The following is a 24,259-nucleotide window of genomic DNA, read 5'->3' on the forward strand; positions in this document are numbered from 1 at the left end:
TGGTGAGCACCAAAGACAAAATTTTCACAGGCAGTGCCAGTTGGTGGTTTTTGAGTGCCTTAAGTCATGAGGGTTTGTGTCCAGATATGTATTGTTTTTACTGACTGTGAATATTGATGCTTTTATTATCTACATAAGTGGGTAGTCTTCTTCCAAGCCTGTTGAAGTCTAGGTTTCCATGTCAATTTGTGGGAGATAGTTCCATAAGAAAACATGATCTCTAATGGAATGTGTTTCTTTTGTTGATTGTAAATAAATTCCCTTTCCAATCCCTTACTGTCTCCTCTGCTGGCTTATCAAAACAACAATTAATAGCATTGGATTTACCTGCCATTAACATTTGTTGTCTTGTCTGTCTCTAGCATGTTCACCTTTCCTTGTCACTTGTCTGAGTGCTAACTTTTTCGATCTCTCTTCATACAGAAGTCTCTTCATCTCTCTAATCATTTCCACCGCCCGTCTCTGGACCTTGTTATTTCTTCTGCTATGTGTCTATTTTAAGATGTCTTGACTTGGCCTGAGCAGTGTATTCAAGACAAAACTGAACAACTGAGTCCTATCATGAGAATAGAAAACTTTGCATGTTATTTTCAACCTCTCATAACATCTTGTCTTTTGATTTTTTAAAAATTCTGTTCCATTTTTGACTACCACTGCTTAAGGGCAGTCTCCAGGTGTCCTTTTGAACCTATAGGTGGAAGGCATGAAATGGAAGAAATGGAAGGCTCCTGATTTATTGATTAGCAGGAAATACAATGTATTTTTACCCCCATGTCTTAAATGTTTAATTTGCGTTCACTTAATGTACTGCTTGGCATTTTCCTCTTACATGTTGTGTGAAATGCAGTGTTGTGTCCTGAGAACATGGACACACCAGTTAGCATCAGGACCCTTGTCCTCCTCTGCTCTGGCAGATACCTAGTTCTGATTCTGGACTCGGAGCTTACACGAAGTGCCCCAAGAGCTGAACTCTGACTCCAGTTTTGTAACAGACTCTCACTGTAATCCTGTAAAAGGTACTTGGCCTCAGTGCACCTCTGTGAAGGATTTACCTTGGGTAATTTGCTTCATTGGAATGTATTTTACTAATACATTTGACTAATACATAATGTTTGTGAAGAGAACTAACACTTCATAACACACACACAAAGCCCAGTCATGGACTCATGTAAGCATCGCGAGGCATTGTGTGGCACAGAGGGACCTAGGTGAGCCAGAACATCTACTCTGCTGCAAAACTGCTCTCAAAACATACTTCCTCTGGCTAATTTCTCATACCTACCTAAAGACAAGGGACACATTTTCCTCTTGTTGCTTTGGACATTTCACTCTTAGTGGAAGATAGTGCTTTTGCCTTTTTTTGAATTTCTTACATTAAAATCCACCTGTTAGTGAAGGAGGGCACACCTTGTGAAGTTAATTATTTGAAAATAGCACAGCTCACAACTGCTTCATGTATAATGCTTTCAACCTTAGTACTTCTAGTTGGCAATATTGCCTGACCTTTTAGCCCTGCCATGATGACAGCTTTGGGTTTCCTCCTCAGTAAAATGTTTATTTTTTAATTTTTTTTTCAGCTAACTGGTAAGACTGATCAAAATAATTTTTAAATTGGTCAGAATAAAACTTGCATTCCAATATAATTTGTCTCAGTGGCTTCTTATCTCTTTAATCACTGTATGGCTTAGAATTATGCTGTGTAATTGGCAAGGCTATCCAGTTGCTATCTGCTGAAGTTGCCTGTTGCACAAGAAGCCACAAGCCATTTTGTCACATTGTCAGTGACAGTTTAATGCCAGGTATCTTGTCAGGTCTGAAATGTTTTAATTTTGTGGAGGACAGTCTAGTGTCTCTTCAGACAAATCATTTTATGTGAATCCATTAAATAACTTCACAGAGCCAGTAAATATGGGGCTGGCCTCAGAGAAAAGTGCTTTAATATTTTCCAGCTAAGGCTCTTTTCAACCAGACTTTTCAGATGCTTAATTTCTTGTAGAGCTGTGTGGAAGCTGTTGGACTAAACTCTGCTGTGTGTATCAGTTCTTCATGACTACAAACCTCATAGTTTGTTCAGGAAAGAACCATTTTGGTTGTTTTTTTGTGTATTGGTATTATTTTTCAAAAATCTTGCTCTATATTTGTAAGACCAATTAAGGGTAGTACAGAGAGGAAAGTAGAAGGTAGCACATGTGCATGTCTGTTCTGTGCATGTACCTGTGTCTGTTTCTGTGACCAAAATGTGGGGGTTTAGTCTGGCTTTCAGGCAAGTTCTTCTCTAGAGAAGAAGGCTTCTCTCCTTATAGCACTTCCTTCTGGTGGGTACAGTTCTTCAGGATGACACCTGCAGTGCAGGCAGTTCTAGAGCTTAAAAGTTCAAAAGATGATTCTTCCAAGCCTGTTTACTCTCACTGATAAGGTGTTGGGCTTTTTCTCATACCGAAATAATTTTAACACCTTACAAATACACCTTTCTAATTCAGAGGTAAATTCCTGCCAAACATGCTGTGCCTGTTGGCTGTTCCGAAGGCTGACTTGTTGAACTAAATAAAACCTTGTGCTGTCCTATAGAATGCATTGTTCTCCAGCCTTTATCTCTTTTATCTTCATTTTCACCTCCCTTTGAACTCTCTGGTGTCTGAAGGCAGCTGACCTGGGCTGTCAGCTAAATTAGAGCTACTGACAACTGCATGCATTCTCCACTCCAGCCTGAATACCTCCTTTTCCTACTGCCTTCCATGGAAAACACCTTTCTGTTTATTTATTTAATTTATTTCATTTTATTTATTTATTTAATTTATTTAATTTTATTTAAATTATTTATTTAAATTTGTTACTTTGGTTGCCTTTAGTTTTGATTGCACTGGTGGCTTTGCACTTCACAGGCAGCAAAGTGGAAACACCTGAAAGTTGCCTTCAGTCAACAAATGAGTTATTTTAGTGTTAGTCTTTCCTTTTGCTTCAGAAGTTGGATATCTTTTTCTGTAAGGAGCAGAAGCAGCAGGTTCTTAGAAAGGTCTGGAGATTTTGTGCCTGATTTTCACTTACGTGCTTTGGTAAACATTGCCTTTCAAAAGCAGATTTCTGTGATGTGCGTTATTAATTACTTGCTTTTTCTCAGTGAGAACAGGATGACTGTAAATTGCAATAAAATAAACTCTAAAGTTTGTCTATGAGACTGAAAGATATTTTCATATTACAAGTACAAAGGAGAGAAATTTGGTGTTGTGTGGAAGGCAACTGGATGAATAGTTGTTTTTTTACTGCTGCTGTAGTTCTTAAAAATAGTGTGTGCTGGCTCCTGACCCTTATCCTGAGAGGGAACTTGTGAATGGATCTAGCTAGGTAGGCCCTTATCTAATACATTAGTGTTTCCATCCAAAGTTGAATTCTAAGGGACTTCAAGGGACTGAGGTTATTTGTTGTGGTTGGTTACACTGCATGTAATAACTGTATGCAACTAGATTGTTTGGAATCATAGTTTGAGATATGTGATAAATATATGTTCCATGAGAAAGAGGGACTAGAAAAGAATAAACTAACTGTCCAGATTTTGATTGCAAAATATGAAAAGCAAATAGTATTAAAAAGGAAATAATTCAGTGCAAAAAAAGATTTCCTTAAATATCCTTGCAGGATACAAAGCTGCTGGCTCTACTAAGTGTGTAGAAGCCATTATTTGATATATTATTGATTGGTTGATATTTGATGTATCAAGCTATCATAAAATTTGGCTGTGGAGGTATTTATTTATTTATTTATTTAGGGTAGTACAAATGCAGAGTTGGAACATGAACACACAAATTAAGGATAATTCTTTGGACTGCATTTGCTTGGTGGAAGATGCTTACTCTGTAATGCTCTCAAATAAGGTTTGGTTATAAAAAGCACTTTCAAAATAGACAGGTGATTCCTGCTTATGTCTGCAGAGACATATATGCAAGTCAGATGTGGATTTCTTACACTATTCTCTTACCTAAGGAGTGTTCTTAAAATGGTGTGGTGCCTGTAAACTACAGAGTTTGAAATATACTTGAGGCTGAATGTGTACCCGTGGAGGCCAAACTTTTCAAAACTGGACAGCCAAGAGTGAGGCCTCTAAAGCCCTGTGGGAGCATGACTGTACCAGTGGGATGATTCTTAATTGTTCTAACCAAGCTGTCTTTATTCTGTTCATTAGAGTGTTAAACACCCAGCAGCTTCACTCACATTCTTTGGTATTGATCTTGTCATAAAATCAGATCACTCTTTGATAGATAGCAAAGTATAATTGAAGAATTAGCTTTATGCAGTTGATAAAACTTCTGCAATTTACAGGACTTTATAAAAAATATGGAAATTATGACTGAATAATGCAGTTTTAGCTGTTGTAACTCACTTTTCAATTGTATGAAAATGTAGTATTTAAAAGTGTATAAAGGTTAAACATTCTTATGTGGGATAATAAAAGCATTTTAGTCATTGGCTTTCCTAAGCAGGTCTTATTTTTGGTTTTATTTCCAAGGAGATAGCAAAGAAATGTGTTTCCCTTCTTTTAATTAGATCAAATCCATTTTATGAACCAAAATCAAGCCCTGCTTTAATTAAAGTTGCTCTGCAAGAACCAGAAAAGAAGATGAAAAGAAAGGCTCCTGAACCCCCAAACCTCTTGCCAAAGACAGAGATGGGCATGGGTGAGAACATTTCAGCAATTCCTGCATCAAGGGAGCTTTCCTCCTCTCCTAAGGTAAGCTTTTCTTACCAAAATTTTGTCTTTGTTCGTAACAGTACCTTTCTGTGCATTGTAAACATCCTGTTTATTTCCGCAGGCATTTTAAATGCTTTGCCAGTATTTAATAAGGTATTGGCTTGTCTCTATTCACTTGGATCATAGGGAGGAGTAGGAGCTTGTATTTTTTCTTTCAGGATTTAATGACAACAGTAACAGCATCTGCAGTTTCAAAGAAGTGAATCTTCTAGTAACCAATGTTACAGAACAGCTGGATATGCTGTGGAGAAGGAAGAAAATCATGTTGAACAGTGCTTTGTCCTGATCTAGTTTAATGCTCCTAAACCTTGCCTCTGTTGAAGAGTCTGTCTCCACATTTCTGTCATAAATCTGGGTTTTAAAAGCTTAGTACTGGATACAGTTTATTTGTATTGGGATTAATATATGTCCAATTCCAAAGCTATGTTGAAGTAATCTAAAAAAAGAAAAAAAAAAGAAAAATTAGTCTACCTTAAGATAAGGTTAACTGTTTACTAGGAATGTCCAGACTAAAGATACTTACATATGCACATCCATTTATGTTTCTCATGGGAAAATCAGAGTTAATTTCAGTGGAAGAGGTAACGTGAGGTGTGGGTGTTTTATTACTGCAACAGCCAACTTCTGTCAGTGTGGATTTCAGCTCCAGTGTTTCAGCAGTTAGCACCACTTGTGCTTTTTCTTTAAGCAAAGTAAGCATTTAATAGCATAAGTTAACAGACCTTTCTTAGAAATGAATGCCATATGTTGTTTTAAAGGTAGGAAGATGAGGACAGAACACCTCCCTTCCAGTGTGTCTTGCCCAGTGTATTCACATTATCCTCTGGTTTGCCTTGAATCAGAGCTGTTGTACTCCACTTCCAGAACTGAGGGAAGCTACTTGTCATATCTATCATTTCATTGTGTAATTACTCAGCCAGATTGCTCACATGTCCTTGTCCACTCAGGCTCTGATCTTGTTGTCATTTTACCACTCAATCAGGCTAAAGAGTATGAGACTAGAAACCCAATCTCTGTCTGCTCACTGCAAAACAGAACAGCGGGGTAAGACCACAAGTACACTTCACAAGTTATTCTTCATATGCAAAGCTAAAACCAGGGATATATGAAATCAAAGCACAGCAGTTTTATAACACTCTGAAATGGGGTTCAGCCCTGTTAGTTGCAATTTCTGTATGAGTTTCTGCAAGAAAAGTGACACATTATTTGATTTCTGGTGGAGTCTGGCTCTTGAGTCAAGCAGAATGGCCAAAGCAAAGCTTTCTGGTACTACCAAGACTGTGAAGAGACATGTGTGGAGATTTTTATCAGATTGTTTGGTGGAAATCATGTCCCCTTTGCTCATTGTTTGAAAGGTGGTTTTTTTGCAGATGTGTATCCAAGGAAATGTGTCTCTCTGTTTTATAAGTGTCCTCACTGTGCTGAAATAACATGTTAGTACCAAGTTTGGTTGTTGTAGTTTTTGTCTTCCCTAGATCAAGCTTTAGCATGTCATAAAGTTGGAATTGATTAAGAAAAGATTCAGGATTGAATTATCTGAGAAGACCGTGCTGTTATGGACAGTCAGGTAGTTCCTGCTTTTCTGTGTGGTGTTACCTGGTGAATTTTTTTGGTGCCTGCCTGCTTACAGCCCACCTTTCTGCCCCTGAGGCACTGCTGAGATCAGCAGAGGTCCACGTACTGAAACACTGATTTTCATTAGGGCTGGGAGGGAAGGTGGAGCTCCGTGCTCACATGTTCTTTTATAGGAAAGCTTTAATTAATTTTTTTAACAGGATTTTGGAGGATAGGAGACATTAGGGAAGGGTCCAAGGCAGATGCAGGGCCCTGGTTTATTATATTACAGTAGAAAGTTTTGCTGAGTGGGTGTGTTAAAATATTGTACGGTCACTTGCAATGCAGAAAGCTTTCTGTAAGCGTAGTCTCTTTTCTGTGCTTGAATTGTTTTGCACTCAGATCAAAAGCACTTTACTTGGAATGCTTTTTGAAATTTGGAAAAGTACTGGCATTTAAAAGAAAAGAAACTTTTTTCTCACAGAACAGTACAAAACAGTGCCCAGGTGGGACTTGGAGTGTTGGCACAAATGACTTGTTTATTGCTCAATAATAGAGACAATGTTTGGCAACTCCAGAAAAACTTCCATCCAAAGGTATAGGCACTATATAAACATGAACGTAGTACATGCCCTTATGTAGGAGATTAGTCCTATAGAGGTAAACTTAGGTAGAAGGAGGTTAAATCATGTGTCTTAGTGTTCTGTCCAAGTTTGCTGTGCACAGAAGGCTTTGTGAGTTATACCAGTGGCTAAGTGGTTTCAGCAGGTTCAATTCCTTGTCTTGGTGGTTGTCATAGGAAATGTCTGTGGAGCAGAAATGCTAATCTTTAAACTACACAAACGCAGCATTAATATTCAGAACTTCAGAGTTTAAGGAAAGATATTCCAAAAGCTCCTTTGCAAGTCTTTGTCAAAGTATTTGATGCTCATTTTTCCTTCACATCCTATCAGTGTTTGTCATGTTGGCTGAATCCAAAAAACACAAACACTCATTGCCATCTACACACCAGCAAATTTATTAAGTGATGAGCAGTCAGTTACCTGTGGTAGCAAACCCTTTCTAAGCCTCTTCAGTGTCTTCCCCTTGAGCAGGCCCTTTTGATCACTTAAAGATCTCCTGTCAGCTGTATTGGTGAGGAAGGGTCAATTATCTATCTTAGATAAAGGCAGGGTTTAGCACTCTGTAGAGGTCCAGCTCTTCAGCTCACAGAATTAGCTAAGTATTTGCTATATCTGAGTTTGGAGGAAGTTTTGCTTTGGAATGTTTTTATCTATTCACACTTCCTAAAGGAATATCTTAATTCTCTCCTGTTTTGTGTACCTCCTCCAAACTAATCTGAGTCATCAGAGAGAGCTTAAAATGCAGAGTCTGAGATCTGGAGTTACCCCACAGTTAATCATCTCAAATGACTTGAAAACTATGGTATGCTGACTCTGTTTAGGTGAGTCTGACAAAGTGCAAAGCTGTAATTAAGCTCTTCAGTCATCAAACTTCTACAGTGCTGTCAAGCCCAACTGTGCTGAAGCCTTGTTGTGCATGTTACTGTCATACATCTGTTACTGTTCTTTACACGGTTTGGATAACCAGGTTCTGCCTTTCACAGAGGTGATAAACATTAAATTTCCCCCACTTGCTGACTTTGTGGAAAAAAATGTGGTCTCAGTCTCAAAATGTGGTATCAGACCAGTACATAGCATGTGTATTGGTGCTCATCATTGCTTTAGCTGATTACAAAATACACATAAGAACTCAAGCAGGGTGAAGTCTCAGCCAGTTTCAAATCTCCTCTCCGCATGATGTTGAATTTATTTGAAAGAAGATCCCAGAGCTGGCAACTATGTCTCGAGGTAGAGGAGCTAAAGCAGTCTGTCTCTCCACAATCAAGGATTTTATTGTCCTTGTGAGAATGAGGGGGCAGGAATGCTACTGAATTTAAGTAGGAGGTAAAGAATTATTTACTAGGGAACAGGAAGAAACAGGTAAGCTTCTTCAACCATAGTTATTTTTAAGTGTTAGAAGAAAATACTTCTTGTCCTGGATTAACATATACTCTTTGACTCCTTTGAAGGATAGTATATGCCCTTCACTTGAGGAAACAATTCTGAGAGAGGCTTTTCTTGGGATTTGGTATATTCAGTTTATTGCCAGACTTTAGCTAAAGCTCTTGTTGATGTCTCATGAAACCAGGAGTTTTCTGCCATTACCATTAACTTACTGAGAGCAAACGTGTTATATTTGGTGAATCCAGCTTGGTCTCGCATCCTTTCTCCCACCTTCAGGGTCTGGAAGCCTGTGTTGGTTAAGACATGCCTTACAGAGTAGCTGCTGCAGGCTGACAAGCTGCCAGCCTGGGATTTGGGAGCTCCCAGAGTTCCATCTCACAGTTGCCTGCCCAGAATCTCTCAGTAAATGAAACTCCTGCACTCCATCATGGGGATAGATGTTTCTCTGGCAATACATGATTATAAGAACAGACATAAAGTTGATATCAGACCAAAAGATGCTTTTTGAACTATACCTTGAATGGATTTTTAGTTATTCCTTGCAACTGATGAAGGTGTATGGCACCAGGACAGGATGATAAATCAGCTTAAGACTATCAGTATTGTATACACCATTTTTGCCTTTATTAAGGTCATGGTGTTGCTAGTAGTCATGAAAACACTGGAATTGGTTTTGGTGCTCTTAGATAAGAACTTGTGATGGCCTTTTAAGTCAGTGGATGATGAGAATACACATTCACATAGCAGCCCAAAGCCAATAGTAACATCTCAGTTTGTCATTATCATTGTTAAAGCTCTCTCTGTCTCTCATTTTATAACTAAAATTAATTGTTTTGCATGCCAAGTAATAATCTGCTCTCTCATGCCAGACAAGCTAGCTGGTTTAAGCTCTAATGAAACATTTACAGGAAATACAGAATCATTTTCTGCATGACATGTAATGATCCACCTCCATGCAGTATCCTTGGTAATCTGCTGTGTATCTGCAATGCTTCAGGATGTTCAGGCTGTCCAGAAAGATTTCTGCCTGATAGTCAGTTTGTCCTTCAAGCAGCAAAGCAGGTACAAATTTCTTCCTTATCAAAGAAGATAAATTCTCAGATACTTCTTGAGGGAACAACAAGGAACCTGTAATTTATTTTTTTTTCCTCATTCATTCTAAGCCAGAATAAATGCTTAGAGCACAAAACATGTAGTTTTAGTGGAAGGGGGAGAAGTGGCAGCTTCCCCTACAGCTCCCAAGATATCAGGGTTCCTAAAGTCTCCAGCTGCTTGATTTCTCCACTTTTATTTACCTTAAGCTTACCAACCTTATGTGACCAAACAGTAGCAAGTCTTCCTCCTACAACACACATGCAGTAATGCAGCTGAGTGGAGGAATGACAGTAAATTCCACATGGGAGATGAAGATCACTCACTGTCCCTTGGTATCAAAAGTATCTCCAGTTGTTCATTCACATAGGAACTTCCCAGCTCTCTGGAACATCTTCTTCCTTGATTTTGCTCCTTTTCAGCTTCAAATTTGCTACAAAGGAGCCGTACAGCTTCTTTTCATGAAATTTTTGTCACTCCCTTTGTAGACAGATGGTTCAAGCCCAAGAAAGACCTGGAAGGTACTGGATAGAATTGGAAAATATCTGCTCTAATGAACTTAAATTAAAAAAAAAAAAAAGGTACTCTGAGAAAATCTTTGCATGCAGCCCAAAGACATTTTTTCCTTTAATAGCAAGAAAGACAAGCTGCACACATAATATGAACAGAGAGATAGTGAGATAATCATATGGAAGCACAGACGAGTCATTCAACTTGCTCCTTTTCAAGTGTTAAAGGATAAAAGAGGTTCCATTTTTTTAATCCAATACTTAAGTAATTCCCTATTACTGTTTTCATGAGTTTTAAATGGTGTTTATGAACTTGACTATGTTGCCCTCATATTATTCCCATGATTTGTGCTAACATCAAGACTGTAGAGGAAACCAAGCCCTTCCATGTTCTGTGTGGCTTTCTGCCCTTCTGACTGAAGTATCTTGTGCCCATGCTGTCACAAAGATTTAGGTGCTGCGCTGTAGTCACATTATCTCTAAGAGAGATGCTTCCTTCAGAATTTGAGGGTTAAAACCATCAACAATTTGCCCAAATGTTCCTGTAGCAGGAGTTTTTCCTAGGACTGAAGCTGAGCTGAGCTGCTTCCATGTTCAGCCTCTTATTTCCCTCTTTGTCCCAGAAGCTGGAGTATTACCTGGATGGAAACACATCAACGTGGTGGCTCATGCCACCCTGTATGTTCTGCTCCACAGGGAACTGGTCCAGGCTGTGTGCTGGACCAAGGGCCAGAGAAAGGCACTGCTTTCTGTGACGATTAAATGCTGCCCAGGAGCTGTGAATGGGATCCTTCCCTCTGTCATGAGCTCCTTATGCCTGGTGCTAAGCGAATCTCTTGAACCAGATTTTGAACTGTGGTGGTTTGTTTGTTGTTGGTTTGTTTTGTTTTTTTTCTCAAGTTCACAGCTTTATCCAACCCAGATAAATTAACAGAGCTGTTGGCCTGACTGAAGTGCCATGCAGCTGAGAGAGTGATGCTTTCTGTCACATGAACTATCCTAAACAAACAGTTCTCTGTAAGGTCAAGTCTTAGGTGGCTCAACTGAGGACTCAAAATCATTAGCATACAGTAATCTGGAGGTGGATTTTTTGTGGACCTCAGTTTTTATTCAAAAAAATATATATATGCTATTATACAAAGGGTATTAATAAAAATGCATTTGTAACCATAATTTGAACACTTAATTTGGCAACTTTAAGTGCTGCTATTTAAGTGTTTGACTTTTTCTTCTTTAGGTCCTTATTAGTAGTGGGGATGCAGATAACAGGTCTCCAGAGCTGTCCTGGAAAAATATTTTTCATTGCAAATTAATATACATAATGTTCAGGTTGATAAATGTTTGACTGCTTCTGCCATTTTCATAATTGCTCTTTAAGGTATTTGTGCATTATTGGTGCAATGGTAGCTCCTGCTGAAATGGATGGAAACTTTGTCAGTGCCTGCAGCAGTTCTGGGTTGCACCAGTTACCATTTCTGCAAAATCCCTTTGCAAGTTAAGGTTTGGTAACTGCATCAACGTTGTGACATTCCAGCCTTGCTTTTCATATTTTAAATTTAACTTACCAAATTATAGATCTTAGATTTGTTGTCATAAAATGCTACTTCAGTATTTGTGGAAAAGGTGCACTGAGATTTCTGGAGTGCTGCATTTCCTAAATATCAGTGCTTCCACGGCAGTTTGGTTTCCCTCCCAGACAAGGGGATTGGGCACAGCCACTCCTTGGCACAGCTGAAGCAGTCCAGGCCTCCCCAGACATCTAAATGACAGCTGCACTGGGCCAGCTCTGGTGAGATCTAGGCCATCTTCTGGGAGATGTTGTCTGAAAATCCTTACCCCCAGTGAGCACCTTTTATTTTACTCTATTTCCTGTAAGTTATTTGCCTTCTCTTCTCTGGCAGAAAGGAGCTGTGGGGAAGCAGGCAGATGGCACAAGACCACGGGTTCCTGATGTAGGTGCTGGAGACCCTTCTGTGGTTTGTGACCTGGAGGGCTTTGATTCTCATGCTGGGCTTCACAGACTCATGTTGAGTTCAAGCTTTGCTCTTTAAAAAGTGGAAGAATTAAGGAACACTTCTCCTCTCCTAAGGCCTTCTTAAACCATCATCAAAACAAAAATCCTCAAAATCTTTGCAACAAAAACCTGGAAAAAAAAAATCTGTCTTTTTTCTGTACAGTTTTGATACCTTATTTTCAGGTTCCTTAACAGGAGCCACACATGCAGAGTACAGGACAGCTTTTAAAGTGAAAACTTGATTCTTTCCAATGTTCCCCTGCACGTAACAAGGACCTCAGCACAATTTATAGAAGTTGACATTGTGGCATGTGAGCTGTTACCTCAGGCTGAGGCCTGTTTAGATAAAGTCCTGGGTGCTCTCTCCCCCATCCGTGGCTCATCCATGGCCCCCGTGCAGCCCTCAGTGAAAGGAGCACATTAACAATGTGCCTGGTTCTCTGCTTGCCTGAGGGATGGGTTTGGTTCATCCTGGTTGGCAAGCACCCCAAATTGGAAATAAGTGTGCATGAATAAACACTGCTTTGCTTCTGTCATGATGAGTTATGGACATATTACAAAAATAATTATCTTCCCTTCATAAATCAGTCTGATAGTTAACTTTGGTTTGCTTACTAATTCACTGTTCCTGCTAAGTGTTCTTTGGTTTGGGTCAGATGCTTAAGCATAGGAATAAATCACAGGTCTAAGCCAGAATGCTTTTTGTTGCAAGAAAAGAAAGTCTAAAACCAAAATAGATGCCATTTGTAAGCAGATCTGTGGTGCAATGATGCCCCTAAAATAATATATTTGTATTATTCTGCCGTGCTTTGTAGAAGTATTTTTAGATAGAATTTTGCCTAATTTATTTAAAATTGTGATCACCATTAGTTTTAGGTGGGCAGGTTAGTGAAACAGATTTGTGAAGCTAGATATACTCAAAGGTAAAATCCAGAAGAAAAAGGGAATCCATAGGTGCCAGAAGCCCAGCCTTGGGGCGTGTGAAACGCTCAGGTATTCTATGTGTATGTTGCAGTCATACCCACCAGCAAATGCAAGTTAAGCACAAACCTTTTTAAAGGGAGAGAAAATCGAGTCAGTTAGAAGGAAAATGTTGTATTCCTGAGTTGCAAGGAGAAATGTGTTGCCAATTCATACTGCAACAGAGCTCTGGTGACAAGAGGCTGCATAATAAAGCGAGTACTTGTGCGATAGTGCCGGCACACTAGCTGCATGTTCTACAAGAGCATTTTTTAGCCATGTTCAACAGTGTGCCTGCTATCGCTCCTCCATTTGTTGAATTCAGGATGACCTTTGCATGAATAAAGTCAAATAGGATTAAGGCAGGAATTTTCAACAATGGGAAAGAGCAACAGATGTAGCCGACTTTGAACGTGGGAGGATTGTTGATGCACGGTTGCCTAAAGGGAGTGTCTGTGGTGACAAAAAAAGGGGGGGAAAAACCCAACAATTTCCTAAAATATTAACCGCATAAAAGAAAAGAAAATAAATAGAAAACAGTCCAAAGGAACTGAGTGATTCTGGTTTTTGTTGGCATCAAGCTCAAGGCAGGGTTTTTTGATTCACTGCCTCCTTTTAAATCTATTTCTCTCTATTCTTTCAGCAGAACTCTGTTCTCTGCAACTGTCACTATATGAGCTGTCTGAGGGGTTTGTGGCATGTACCTTATTTTTAGATTCACATTTTTTCTGAGTTGTTCTAAGGAAAACAAAAATGGAGTATACAGGAAAAAAGAGATGTTGTTTTGCTGGAGAACCAGCCATTTGAATGCAAAATCCAGATCCTGCTAATATTTTATGGTTTGATTTGTCCTGTGCAGAAGCATATAGCTGGATCTCAAGTGAATACAGTGCAAGCACTCTGTAATAAAGTGGAATAATAAAGTGGCACCCTTAATAAATGGGAAAAAAAGGTTAAAAATATATTTAAAGCAAGAACTCCTTCTGATTCAACTTAAGTAATTTTATGTGTCATTATATATACCAAGTCAGTTTTTATCTCAATAAAAAGAGGACATGCAAATGTATTTTAGTTTTTATTTTACTTTCATTATTGACAAGAGCTGCTCTGCAGTTTAGCAGATAATTGTGTTAACATCTGAATGATACTTCATAGTTTGTAGTAATGAGTAATGCACAGAATTTAGATATCATTCATATGTCTAATTCAGACAAATCAGCTTTGAAAGGCATGTGTAGGAAAAGCTTTTAAAGTGTGAATGAAATCATGTGCTCTAGCTCAATGAAAGGGCTTTAAAGGAGCTAGCTAGAAACCAAAGCCATTAAGGAAATCACCTTGTAAATGTTACAAAAAATATTGGTGAGCTTAATATATTAGCTCAACTTTAATATTTAAAAGCTTGATTAAGCACTCACTGATTAAATGCTTACACCACTTTAAAGAGAGCTATGGTGTTGAGAGGGCAGTCTCTCACAGGGTAGAAATCATTTGGATTCAGAGGATGTAGCATGGTGAAACATCTTCTAATACAACTTATCTTGCCTCTCCCCATACTCCTTTAGAGCAGAGCTTGCTGGGGTGAGCTGTGAGTTCCCACTCGCAGATGCTGTGCCACAGGATACTCAGTAGTTGTAACATGTCTGCCATCCCCAAAATAAGGAGTGTTTCAACAGACACAAACACCCCCCTCACCCAAACACAAATAAAATCAAAACAAAAAAATTACCCCAAAACCCCCTGCTGTTACCTGGGGTGGAATATCTTGAAGAACACAACTCTCTAGGTACCAGAGGCTTCATTACTATTTTTTTTACTTTGGTAAAGGTCTTGTAATGTTTAATTTTGAGACTAGGAGCAACTTCATATGCATGCCTGGCATCTTTAGCACCAAGAGCACATCACTGTTGCTTGCATGGTGTGGATCAATGCCCACTGTGGCTGTAGAAAGTTGCCTTTTTTATTTCCCTGCGGGCTGAGTGTGGGGACCGACGTTAAGCTTACAGATGTGTACACAACTGCTCAAATTGTGCCTGCATAACTGGGGGAGAGGCTGTCACAGGCACACAGCACAGCCACAGAAATACATTTTGAAGGGACGTTTGGATGCTGACTATTACACACCTGAATTTTCCTGAGCATTCTTGAGACTTAATGCAGAGTCCACTGAAGGCAAGGGGGAGTTGAGGTCCTCTAGTTGCCCCTCAGTTTTGTCCCAGAGCAGTGAAATCTTTCCACCCAAGGTTCCAGGAGTGTGAACTGGGGCAGGTTAGAGTTGTTTCTAACCCCTTGGTTTCTTTTGTATGCTGAAAGGGCAAGCCACAAGGAGGAGTACACTCACTTTTTCTTGGGTAGGCTAGCTAAAATCTTCATTCTTCCTCACTTCATCAACACCTTTTGAATAGGCTTTGAAAAGAGGAACTGTAATCTTAAAGCCTTGTAAGAGTCATGTTTCTTGGTTTGCTTCAATGCAAATACATCCTTAGAATCTAACTCAGCCAAACAACCTCTAAAATGTCCTAAAATGTTATACCACCATAAAAAATTATAAATAAAAAGAGTGTTCTATTTTTGTATTCTTTCTTTTTTTTCCAATTAGCTGCCTTGTATTTTATGCCTCTGGAGCATAATGAAAGTAATTTTACTTAAAAAACACATAGTCAGAATGTGTTGTTGTTATTTCAGGTAAGCTTGGGGTGGTTTTTATATATTGAGAGGAGCGTATATTTTCTTTCTGAGTGTGTATATAGATACATACAAAGGTATAGCTATTATATGTATACCTTTATAGCAATAAATAAGTATTATGTATATATATGCCTTTATATAAAAAAAATATATGTTTATTATCTACAGTCAATCTTTCTGGAAAGTGAATTCAGACACCAATCCAATAGAGGTGGCTTATAATTCAATCATAATTCAAGTGTTTTGTTCTAGAATCAGCTTCATAACTCAACCATATTCCATAACACCATGAGCCCTCTTCCTAACATTGCCAAAGTGCTCTTAGGAACTCTGTGAGAAGCTTTGTTTTTATCACTGTAAAGCAATGTTACAGAATTGGTGTTTTTCTAAAGTGCTCTCCTGGCCCTCTGTGCTATTGGTAAATCGTCTGTCGTGGTTGTCATTGACAGCAGTGACTCAGTGACATAATGGGATTCAATCTTTTATTGAGACATGGGTGCAGATCAGAACCCAATCGATAGGCTTACATATGAAAAACATGGCAAACCAAATATTGTTGCAATGCTCAGCGTGGTTGTAACTGTAACCACAACTTTTCCACTCTATCTAAAATGTTAAAGGAATATTGCCACTAGCATTTAAAAAACAAACAAACAAAAGTAAGAAGAAAAATTGCTTTTGAGGGGTTTTCAGGGAAGGAGTTGTCTCTGCAAATGCATTTAACTGGTTTTATTTCTTTTATTTTATTTAACTGGTATATTTCTATATAGCAACAAGATTAGGCTTTTATAAAGAAGTTGTTTGGGGTTTTCTTTTAGGACAGTGTTTTTTTTCTGTGTTTACATACTTACCATTATTTTCAAAGGTAGTACCGGAATGTGGAATAGGTGTGAATAATAGAAGATAATTCCAATGAGAGCCTCCAGATTTTTGAAATGTTCTTGCATTTCTGGTCTCCTTGGATATATAAGTGGTTGATTTTAAATCCCAACCTGTCTTTTTTTGCAAGCATTAAAGAGTCACGGAATGCATACAACACATGGGACATTATAGGGTTACCTTGAGAGAACTTCCATCTCTTTTGGAAGTGTTTCCTTCCCTTTTTGGAGGAAACCAGTACTATGACTAGTCCCCAGACATACAAATTTATTGCTCTGGATTTTGGGTCTTGTGTGAGTTTCGGTATTTTGGGGTTTTTTTGAGTACAAATGAAATGTAATTCATCCTTCATCACCTCAGTCTCACTTTCTCTGGCAGTTGCTCTGCCAGCATTTCATGCCCAATGCAGAAGAAAAAGAATAAAGCAAGATGATGCAGTAGGCCTATTTTCTGACCAGATTTCACATCCTTAAGAACTTTAACATTGTCCTTGCTGCTACCTCTGCATGACTAATGGACTGTGTGGATCCTCAGACAGGTGATCTAAATGACACTGGAAAATGCTTATCTGCTTGGAACTATTTGAGAAATAGATTCACATTAAAAAAAAAAGGGTTTAAATGGGTTATTTTCATCTTTATTGAGCAAAAAGAGAGTAAGAGATCAAATCCTACTATAGTCTTATTTTGTTTTGTCCTCAGCTTAGAAGATACATTTAAAAACTGGTGATAAGTTTGTCTATGAGTAGTAGGTTTCGATTCCATAAGAATTGACCTTTTTTTTGTAGTGGTTAGTTACAAATATTTGCTTTTGTCTGATTTTGGACATAAAATGCCTCTGTAGTGTTCCATAACTTAGGGACAGAGATAGCATTCCTCAATCTGCTTGCAGCATGTTAGACTTCTGTTCTGAAAAGTCTTCTTAATAGCCAGGCTCTACCAGCTGCAACAGAGGTTTTGGGAGACAGATGAGACCAACCTTGCCTACCTGAACTCCTCCTCCTGCTTCCTCCCACCCACTCCCAAACTTGCAGAAGGGATTGTTAAGTACCAGCACCAAACACTGCCAAGGTTTTATGAACAGGAGAAAATAAAAAATCACTGCTAAATTTTTTTTAAGTATTTACATGTGGTAAAGAAAAAAAACTTACGTGAATGTAACTCATTGAGAACCTAAAGTATGACTAAATCAGCATGCACACTCTGTCAACTTGTCATTCTCCCCCTAGAGCTTCAGCACTTCTGTTTGAGTGCTCTGTAAGTTTTATTGTAACTGTAGGGAAAATTGCTCTTTGACCTCCCCTCCTGTACAGCTTTAAAGGGAAGGTAGATGTTAATCAAATTACATTGCTGTGCTTGTTTCCTAGTCATGTCTTGGCTGGTGCTTCTGAATGTTGCCTAGAAGTGTGAAAAGCTTGTGTTTTTAATTTGATGGGTCCTACACCTTTAAATAATTTGTAGAAGCTCGTGTAACTTGGAACTAATGCTCAGTATTAGAACAGACTTCGTAGATGCCACTGGAAGCTTATTTAGAGCAGTTGGCTTTTATAAATTTACCACAGTTAGAAATTGCAGCTAGTTTGCTGTGTTACCAGAGCTCTCCCTTTACATTAACTTTCTCTTCCCTTTATTCTCCCCATTTCAAAGACTGTCATAATCATTTAATCTCTCATTATGCAATTAGATATGTTGCTACACATTTATTAGCAAACTTTCTGTCAGACTAGTAGTAATGCTCTAATTTACACTTCCCAAAGCATGGAAATTCCTGTGTAGGAATGAAGGCTCCCTTCTTTTCCATCCACCACCTATCCCGAGGTGCTTGTGCAGTGAAAAGTATTGCAGGAGACTGAGATGTGTGAGTGATAAGTTCTCTACATGTTGTAACAGCTGGACATGATCAGACATGTTGAAGATGATGTATGAGGCTTGAGTGTGAGTTTTCTGCATTTGTGCTAGCTGAAGGTTTACCCTCTGTAGCTTCTTTGGGCTTCTCTGATAAATCTCATCTCATGCCCCCATGCAAGAAAGAGCAGTTGATGCCTTCCCCTGATGCTCCTTCTAATATCTGTCTGAAAGACTGAAGTTTTCTGGTGTAGTCCTTCTGTCCAGGTGTTTCCTAGTTCTGCCTGCAGATGAGTGTTTGGAGTCACAAGCAGCTCAAACCCAACACATTAATCATTGCATCATCTGGGGACCAATAGAGAACCTGGCAGGAATGCTTAGTTTTATTTTACACACTGTGTAAACTAAGTCCAAAAGGCACTTGAAATGTAACACTCTCTTCCATTTGTGGAAGCTTGAAGGCATAACTCCACTTAAAGATTTTAATCCGATGGACATTAATGTATTTGGGATCCAGTGATGTCATCTGCCTGTCACTGGGAGTTAGTGACAGTTAATGCATGGATTAATGATTGGAACAGTGTTGAAAGACTGGGGAGTCATGGATCTGTATCTCTGGTACTGTCTGAGAAGTACAGACTCCAATCAGCAATGCCTATGGAGTTGTCTGTTCAGGAAAACCCATCAGGCCATTATCTGGCTCCTGTGCTCACGAGTATTGTGTACACTGCAGGAGTAACAGTGCATGCTGAAAGCCCTGTCTGGTTCTTCACATCACCCTGTTGTAGCAGTATCCTTCTTTTCTCACTCAGCTTGGAATACTCCATGTACGTATGAGCCACAAAATTTGTTTCTCAAAGTTGAAATCAGCATTTTGTCTCAAGTCTTTTACGATTACAATAGTGTATATATTACAATATAATATTGTAATATAATACTATTACAATTTGCTGTGTAATGTTTTGCTCAAAGTGGGTTTTTTTTATTTATTTCACAAAATACTTTTTCATGGGGGAATTTAAACCAAGGAAAAGGAACAAATTCTGTAGTTCCAAATATCAAGCTATTTTTAAAAAATGTTAACGTAAGTACTATGTCAAGTTAATGAAAAAAGCTATCTCTGTGGACAATGTACTAATACTTAATTCAAAATTTTATGGAGTAGATCCTAGGGATCATTTAGGAGTTCTACATGTGCTAAAAAAAAATGAAACCCAGAAGATTTGACTGCTGTGCATTGCTGTAACACCCCTGGAACGTGGCTAACGCCCAATTACTGCATGCTTAGACTTGGATGGGAATTACAATTGAGCTGTAAAATATTTTGACAGTTTCCAACTGTTGTGTGGTTATTAGCCAGGCATCATAAGAGAATGAAATAGTGATTTGATTAGGTTTGTATCACAATCTGCTTAAACAAGGACTTTCAACATAAACATGTAGTGTAAAGTGTTAATCAGAGGCAGTATTTAATTATTAGCAGCTTTTCTTGAGTTCTGCAGGAGAGAATTCCTCTCTTCCAAAGATTTTGATTTCTTAAATGAGACTTGCCATACCTTTATGCTTCAGCTTTTCATTTACAAGCTTTTACTTGTTGAGTGCTAAAAGCATAACCACACCAAATTTAATTTGTTGCATGAAAATTATGTGTGTATTTTTCAAGAGGATAGATTTGACAGTGTTGAAGCTAGAAAAGCTTGTGTTAATTACATATTATAAAACAAAAAGGATATTTTCATTTAACATGTATTTCTCCTTTTAGCTGAACAAGTCCTAGCAATTAGCAAATTTGAATAATGTAAGAATTCCTGGAAAAATATATGTTAAGCCAAGTGGCACTTGAATTGCTGGTACTTCTACATGTATTTTTATTTTGAAATGAAACTAATAAAGCAAAAATATTCAAACTGCATGCAAATTAAGCTCCAGATTGTGCCAGTCTTGTTATGTTCATTAAGCCATTGAATCCTTGAGTAGTGGCTGTTATTCCGTGGGGACTATTCACAGAATAAGGGACTATTCAGAGAGGTAAAGATAACAATCTGCCTTCACACTGCTTAAATAATGCTCATTCTGTTGGGCGACTAAAGCAAGAATATTCAAGCCTGTCATTCCTTAATTTTTCACTTGCTTTGTTTAGTAATGCTTTTTTTGTTTTCTGTGTTGTTTATGAATGGTGCTTGAGAGTGAAGCATTCTGTTTCTGGTAGGGAAGGCTTTTTCAAGTGTTGGCATCCTGTCTTTTCTTTAAAAAACCTTCTAAGATAATCTTTGTCTCTCAGTTCAGTCTGTGACATCTCTGCTGTGGCTGAGAGCTGATTTGGTTACCAGTGTTGCTTACATGTTGCTGTGTGCCTAAATGCCTCATTTCACCCAGCTGGAATTGGTGGGGTTTTTCTGACTGTTGTCCTGAGTTTGACCTGAACTCTCACCTTGCAGATGACAAAACCTTTGTAACATATCCTAGATTTTAAAGTGGCTTTGTGACTCTGTGCAAATGTGCTGACGGGGAGAGAGCCTTCCTCTCTGGCAGTCCTCATGAGGGGCAGTTCCAGTGGTGGGGTTATCCTCAATAGCCAGTCTCCTAAACAACTCAGAGAGCTGTAACGTGAACAGTTTTTAATTTGGAGAGTTGTTAGTGGTTATGGAACTTCCTGTGTATTCAGATAGCTGTGTGCCAGGAAAAAAAGCAAAATATGCTGTGCTTGCAAGGAGATCTGATTGACATAGGGGAATTGGTGCATGAGTTGCTTATGGAACGATTAATACCAGGACCTCCATGCTGGTATTAACTTTTAAAATGGGAAATAGGGTTTTTTTTTGGTAGGTGATTGAACAGAGAGGCCAGTGTGAAGTGTTGCATGGTGGGAATTAGGTGTTTTCCAGCTTGCTTCCTCTGCGGCCAGAGCATGGAAGGAAGCTCTGCCAGGCTCCTGGTCCCTGCTGAATGGCAGCAGCCCATGTGAGCTGTAGGCTCTGGAGGTAAGGGACACAGAAAATGTTGGTCTGAAGCACATCCAAAAGATCTTTCTGCTTGCACAAAGGCTAAGTTCTCCTTTACAAAATGAAGGATTTCTGCAACCTGTTGTTAAACAGCAATGAAACATCCATGGACTTCTCAGGCAGTCTTGAGTGCTTCATTATACTGCATTAGAGATTGCTTCTCCTGATGTCTGACCTCTAGCAACTAAAGCCTGTAACTTTGGTTTAGTAAACACTGATGTGGGGGTCAAAGAGTTTGCTTTCTTCTTTGAATTTTACATACTTGATGACTGACCATGCTACCTTCCTCTATCTTGGTACCATAAATGACCAAAATGTGCTTCAGCTTTCTTCATGCTTTCCCCCGCTCCCCACTCCAATCTTTCTTTGGGCTCATCTTCCTTGCACTCTTCTTCAGGGAAAACTGGATATAAAATTTTTGTTGTGGTTTTGTTGATGCTGTATGGAGTGGGAGAGTCTGTCTGTGTCTTGCCGGCTTTATTCCTGTCTGTACATCTCAGTACAAAGTTTGTCTTTTTCACAGCAACCTGATGTTGTTGACTTTATGTTCAGCTTGAACAGACTGTTTCCCCCATATCCTTTTGTGAAGAGCTGTTACCTAACCAGTTCTTCCTCATCCTGCATTTATGTAAATGATTACTCCTTCCTATGTTTCACTTGTACCTATTGAATTTCATACTGCTTTTTTCAGAACTTTACTCCTTTTTATGTTACTGAAGTTCTTCTAGTGCATTCAGTGTCCCTCTCAGCTTCTTGTCCAGTGCATCATTCACCTTCCCAATTCAGACTTGCACCTAATCTAAGAAATACTCTTGCAGAACCCCTTTTAATGCATAATCCCAAGAATCACTTAAAACTAGTCTTGGATATAGTTTTCCAGCCCGTTTTGCACCTATCTGAGTCTCATTAAAGCTCTGTTTTCCATGCTTCCTTTTATGAGAGCATCTTGATCAATTAAAAGAGCTTAGCTTCATCTGTAACCTGTTATTTGATGCTTCTCTATTCCCTGCTTCCCTCTTGTAGAAGCAACTTGGACTACTAGTCATGATTTGTTGATGACAAATTAATGTTTGTTGCTTGTCTTCTTTTAACTTTCTTATTCTAAGAAGGAGCTTAATTATTTGTTCCACCTCTTTTTAATTTGCTTGTCTGCATTCTTGCTATTTGTCCTTTATCTTATGCATTTAAAGACTAGAAGGAAATGTAGTCTTTTCCTACTCTTCTAATATTCTCCCCTGTGTTCAAGTTTCCAAACTGACCATTAATTTTGGATGTTGTTTCATATTGGTTCTTCCAGTACCTTAGGATTACATTAAATGTGTTCAGCTGATCTGAAAGCTTGTGGCTTATCTAAGCTGTTTCCACATGGGGCTGAAATCTGACCTTTCTGTATCTGTATGAGTAATGCAAGTCTTCAACTTCCATCTGATTTGTGGAATAAAGACAGATGTAGAAAATAGTACTGAGCATTTCAGATGTAGAAAAAAGTACTGAGCATTTCAGATGTCTCCCCATCATCTGTGGACAGCTTCTCCTTACCACTGAGGAGGGAAGCAATACTTTTGTTTATCTCCATCTTGTGATTGTTTGCATAGAGTCAGCCGCCTATGCAGTAGTTTATAAAGGCAAAAACTTGTATCCATGAAGTTCTCATTTATCTCTTGCTGTCCTCAGGAGCTTTAAGTATATCCATCTTTATGCCTGGTGCCAGCTCATGGGTACCAGCACCTTATTCAGGACTGTAAAATACACCGATTTTATTTCTACAAGAGATGTACTGTGGCCTTCAGAGGTACTGTGACATCAATACTGGGCTTAAAAAATACTGAGTCCTCTAAGCACACCCAAAAAGAGATTGTTTTCCTTTGTTACTGCACATACCTGCACAAATCTGGCATCTGTGTTGTGTTCTCAAGTATTTAAAACAAAGATTTCTCATAGGTAAAGGCTAATGCTTCCATAAATCTGCCTATGGTTGTGCATTAATGCAAATGATGCAGTAGATTTACAAAATAGGTAACTATAAAGTTCTGAGCAATGTCACCTTTAATGAGCCAACATCAGAAGGTTGCCTGAAAACCATGTCTGTTGAAATGTTCTGAAGAGTGGGATAATGACTTGTGTTTATTTAATGGCTCTGTCAAAAGAAATTCCTGCAAAAGCAACAAGAGTTCACTGTTTTGAGGAGGAATTGGCAGTGACTCTCATTTTTAGTTTGCCTTGTGCTTTCTTTTAGAAGAGATTCTTGTGACCTTTTCTGACAAGCTCTAACACTTCCATTGTTTGCTGCAGGCCTTTGAAATGTGGCAGAGATAGCCTTGGGCCCAGGGAGGTGCGTTTTGCTAGTTCAGTTCACATTTAACAAAGTTAAAAGCTTTGAAAATTGCTATTCCTCATCTGTGGTTTAAGTTGCTTAATTCTGGCAACCTGCCCAAAACCCTGAACGTTCCCATCGTGGCAGAGAGCCAGGGATTGTGAACCAGCAGCATCCTGGTAGCTCATCTGGGCTTCCAGCACAGATTATATGAGAGCAGAGCGTTCAGCCCACATGCCACCGGGACAGCTGGAGGAAGGAAGGTGGACACAAGGAAACTGCCTGTCTTCTGAGAGCAGAAAAATGAGGCCCCATCCCTGCATGTCATCTGTTCATACTGTTACATTATAAATACGTGTAATCATCAGAGACCGAGCTCCGTGTTCGCTTCTGCTTAATGGTATGAGTTACATACCTTTTCTTGAGATTTTTAATTGAAAACACGGTGTTCAAAACAAAGATTATGCAACCTCAGGGAAGAGAAGCTAGGTGAGCCTCGTCCAATCCCTTTTTAATAGTTCAGTCTGAGAAGGAGATCACTGTAACTTTTTTCCTGGCTGTACTGACCATCAGGTGAAATTACTTCCGCATAAGTAACCAATTCATTATGTTGCCTCAGATTTGTTTCTCTTTTACTAGTTCATTAACATAATCTC

General features: G+C 38.8%; 1 protein-coding gene across 31 annotated transcripts in view; it reads left to right on the forward strand.

Moving 5' to 3' along the window:
* The window catches only part of EHBP1 (EH domain binding protein 1), a 207,745-nt gene that overhangs the window by 96,480 nt on the left and 87,006 nt on the right, over positions 1–24,259 (forward strand). For all 31 annotated transcript variants that reach the window (XM_086879111.1, XM_086879112.1, XM_086879114.1 and 28 more), the window contains one exon: positions 4,540–4,723. In XM_086879111.1, the coding sequence (XP_086735237.1) occupies positions 4,540–4,723 (184 nt within the window). The remainder of the gene's footprint in view (positions 1–4,539; positions 4,724–24,259) is intronic.

Source organism: Cyanistes caeruleus, chromosome 2, assembly GCF_971803275.1.
Source record: "Cyanistes caeruleus chromosome 2, bCyaCae1.hap1.1, whole genome shotgun sequence".
Classification (NCBI taxonomy): domain Eukaryota; kingdom Metazoa; phylum Chordata; class Aves; order Passeriformes; family Paridae; genus Cyanistes; species Cyanistes caeruleus.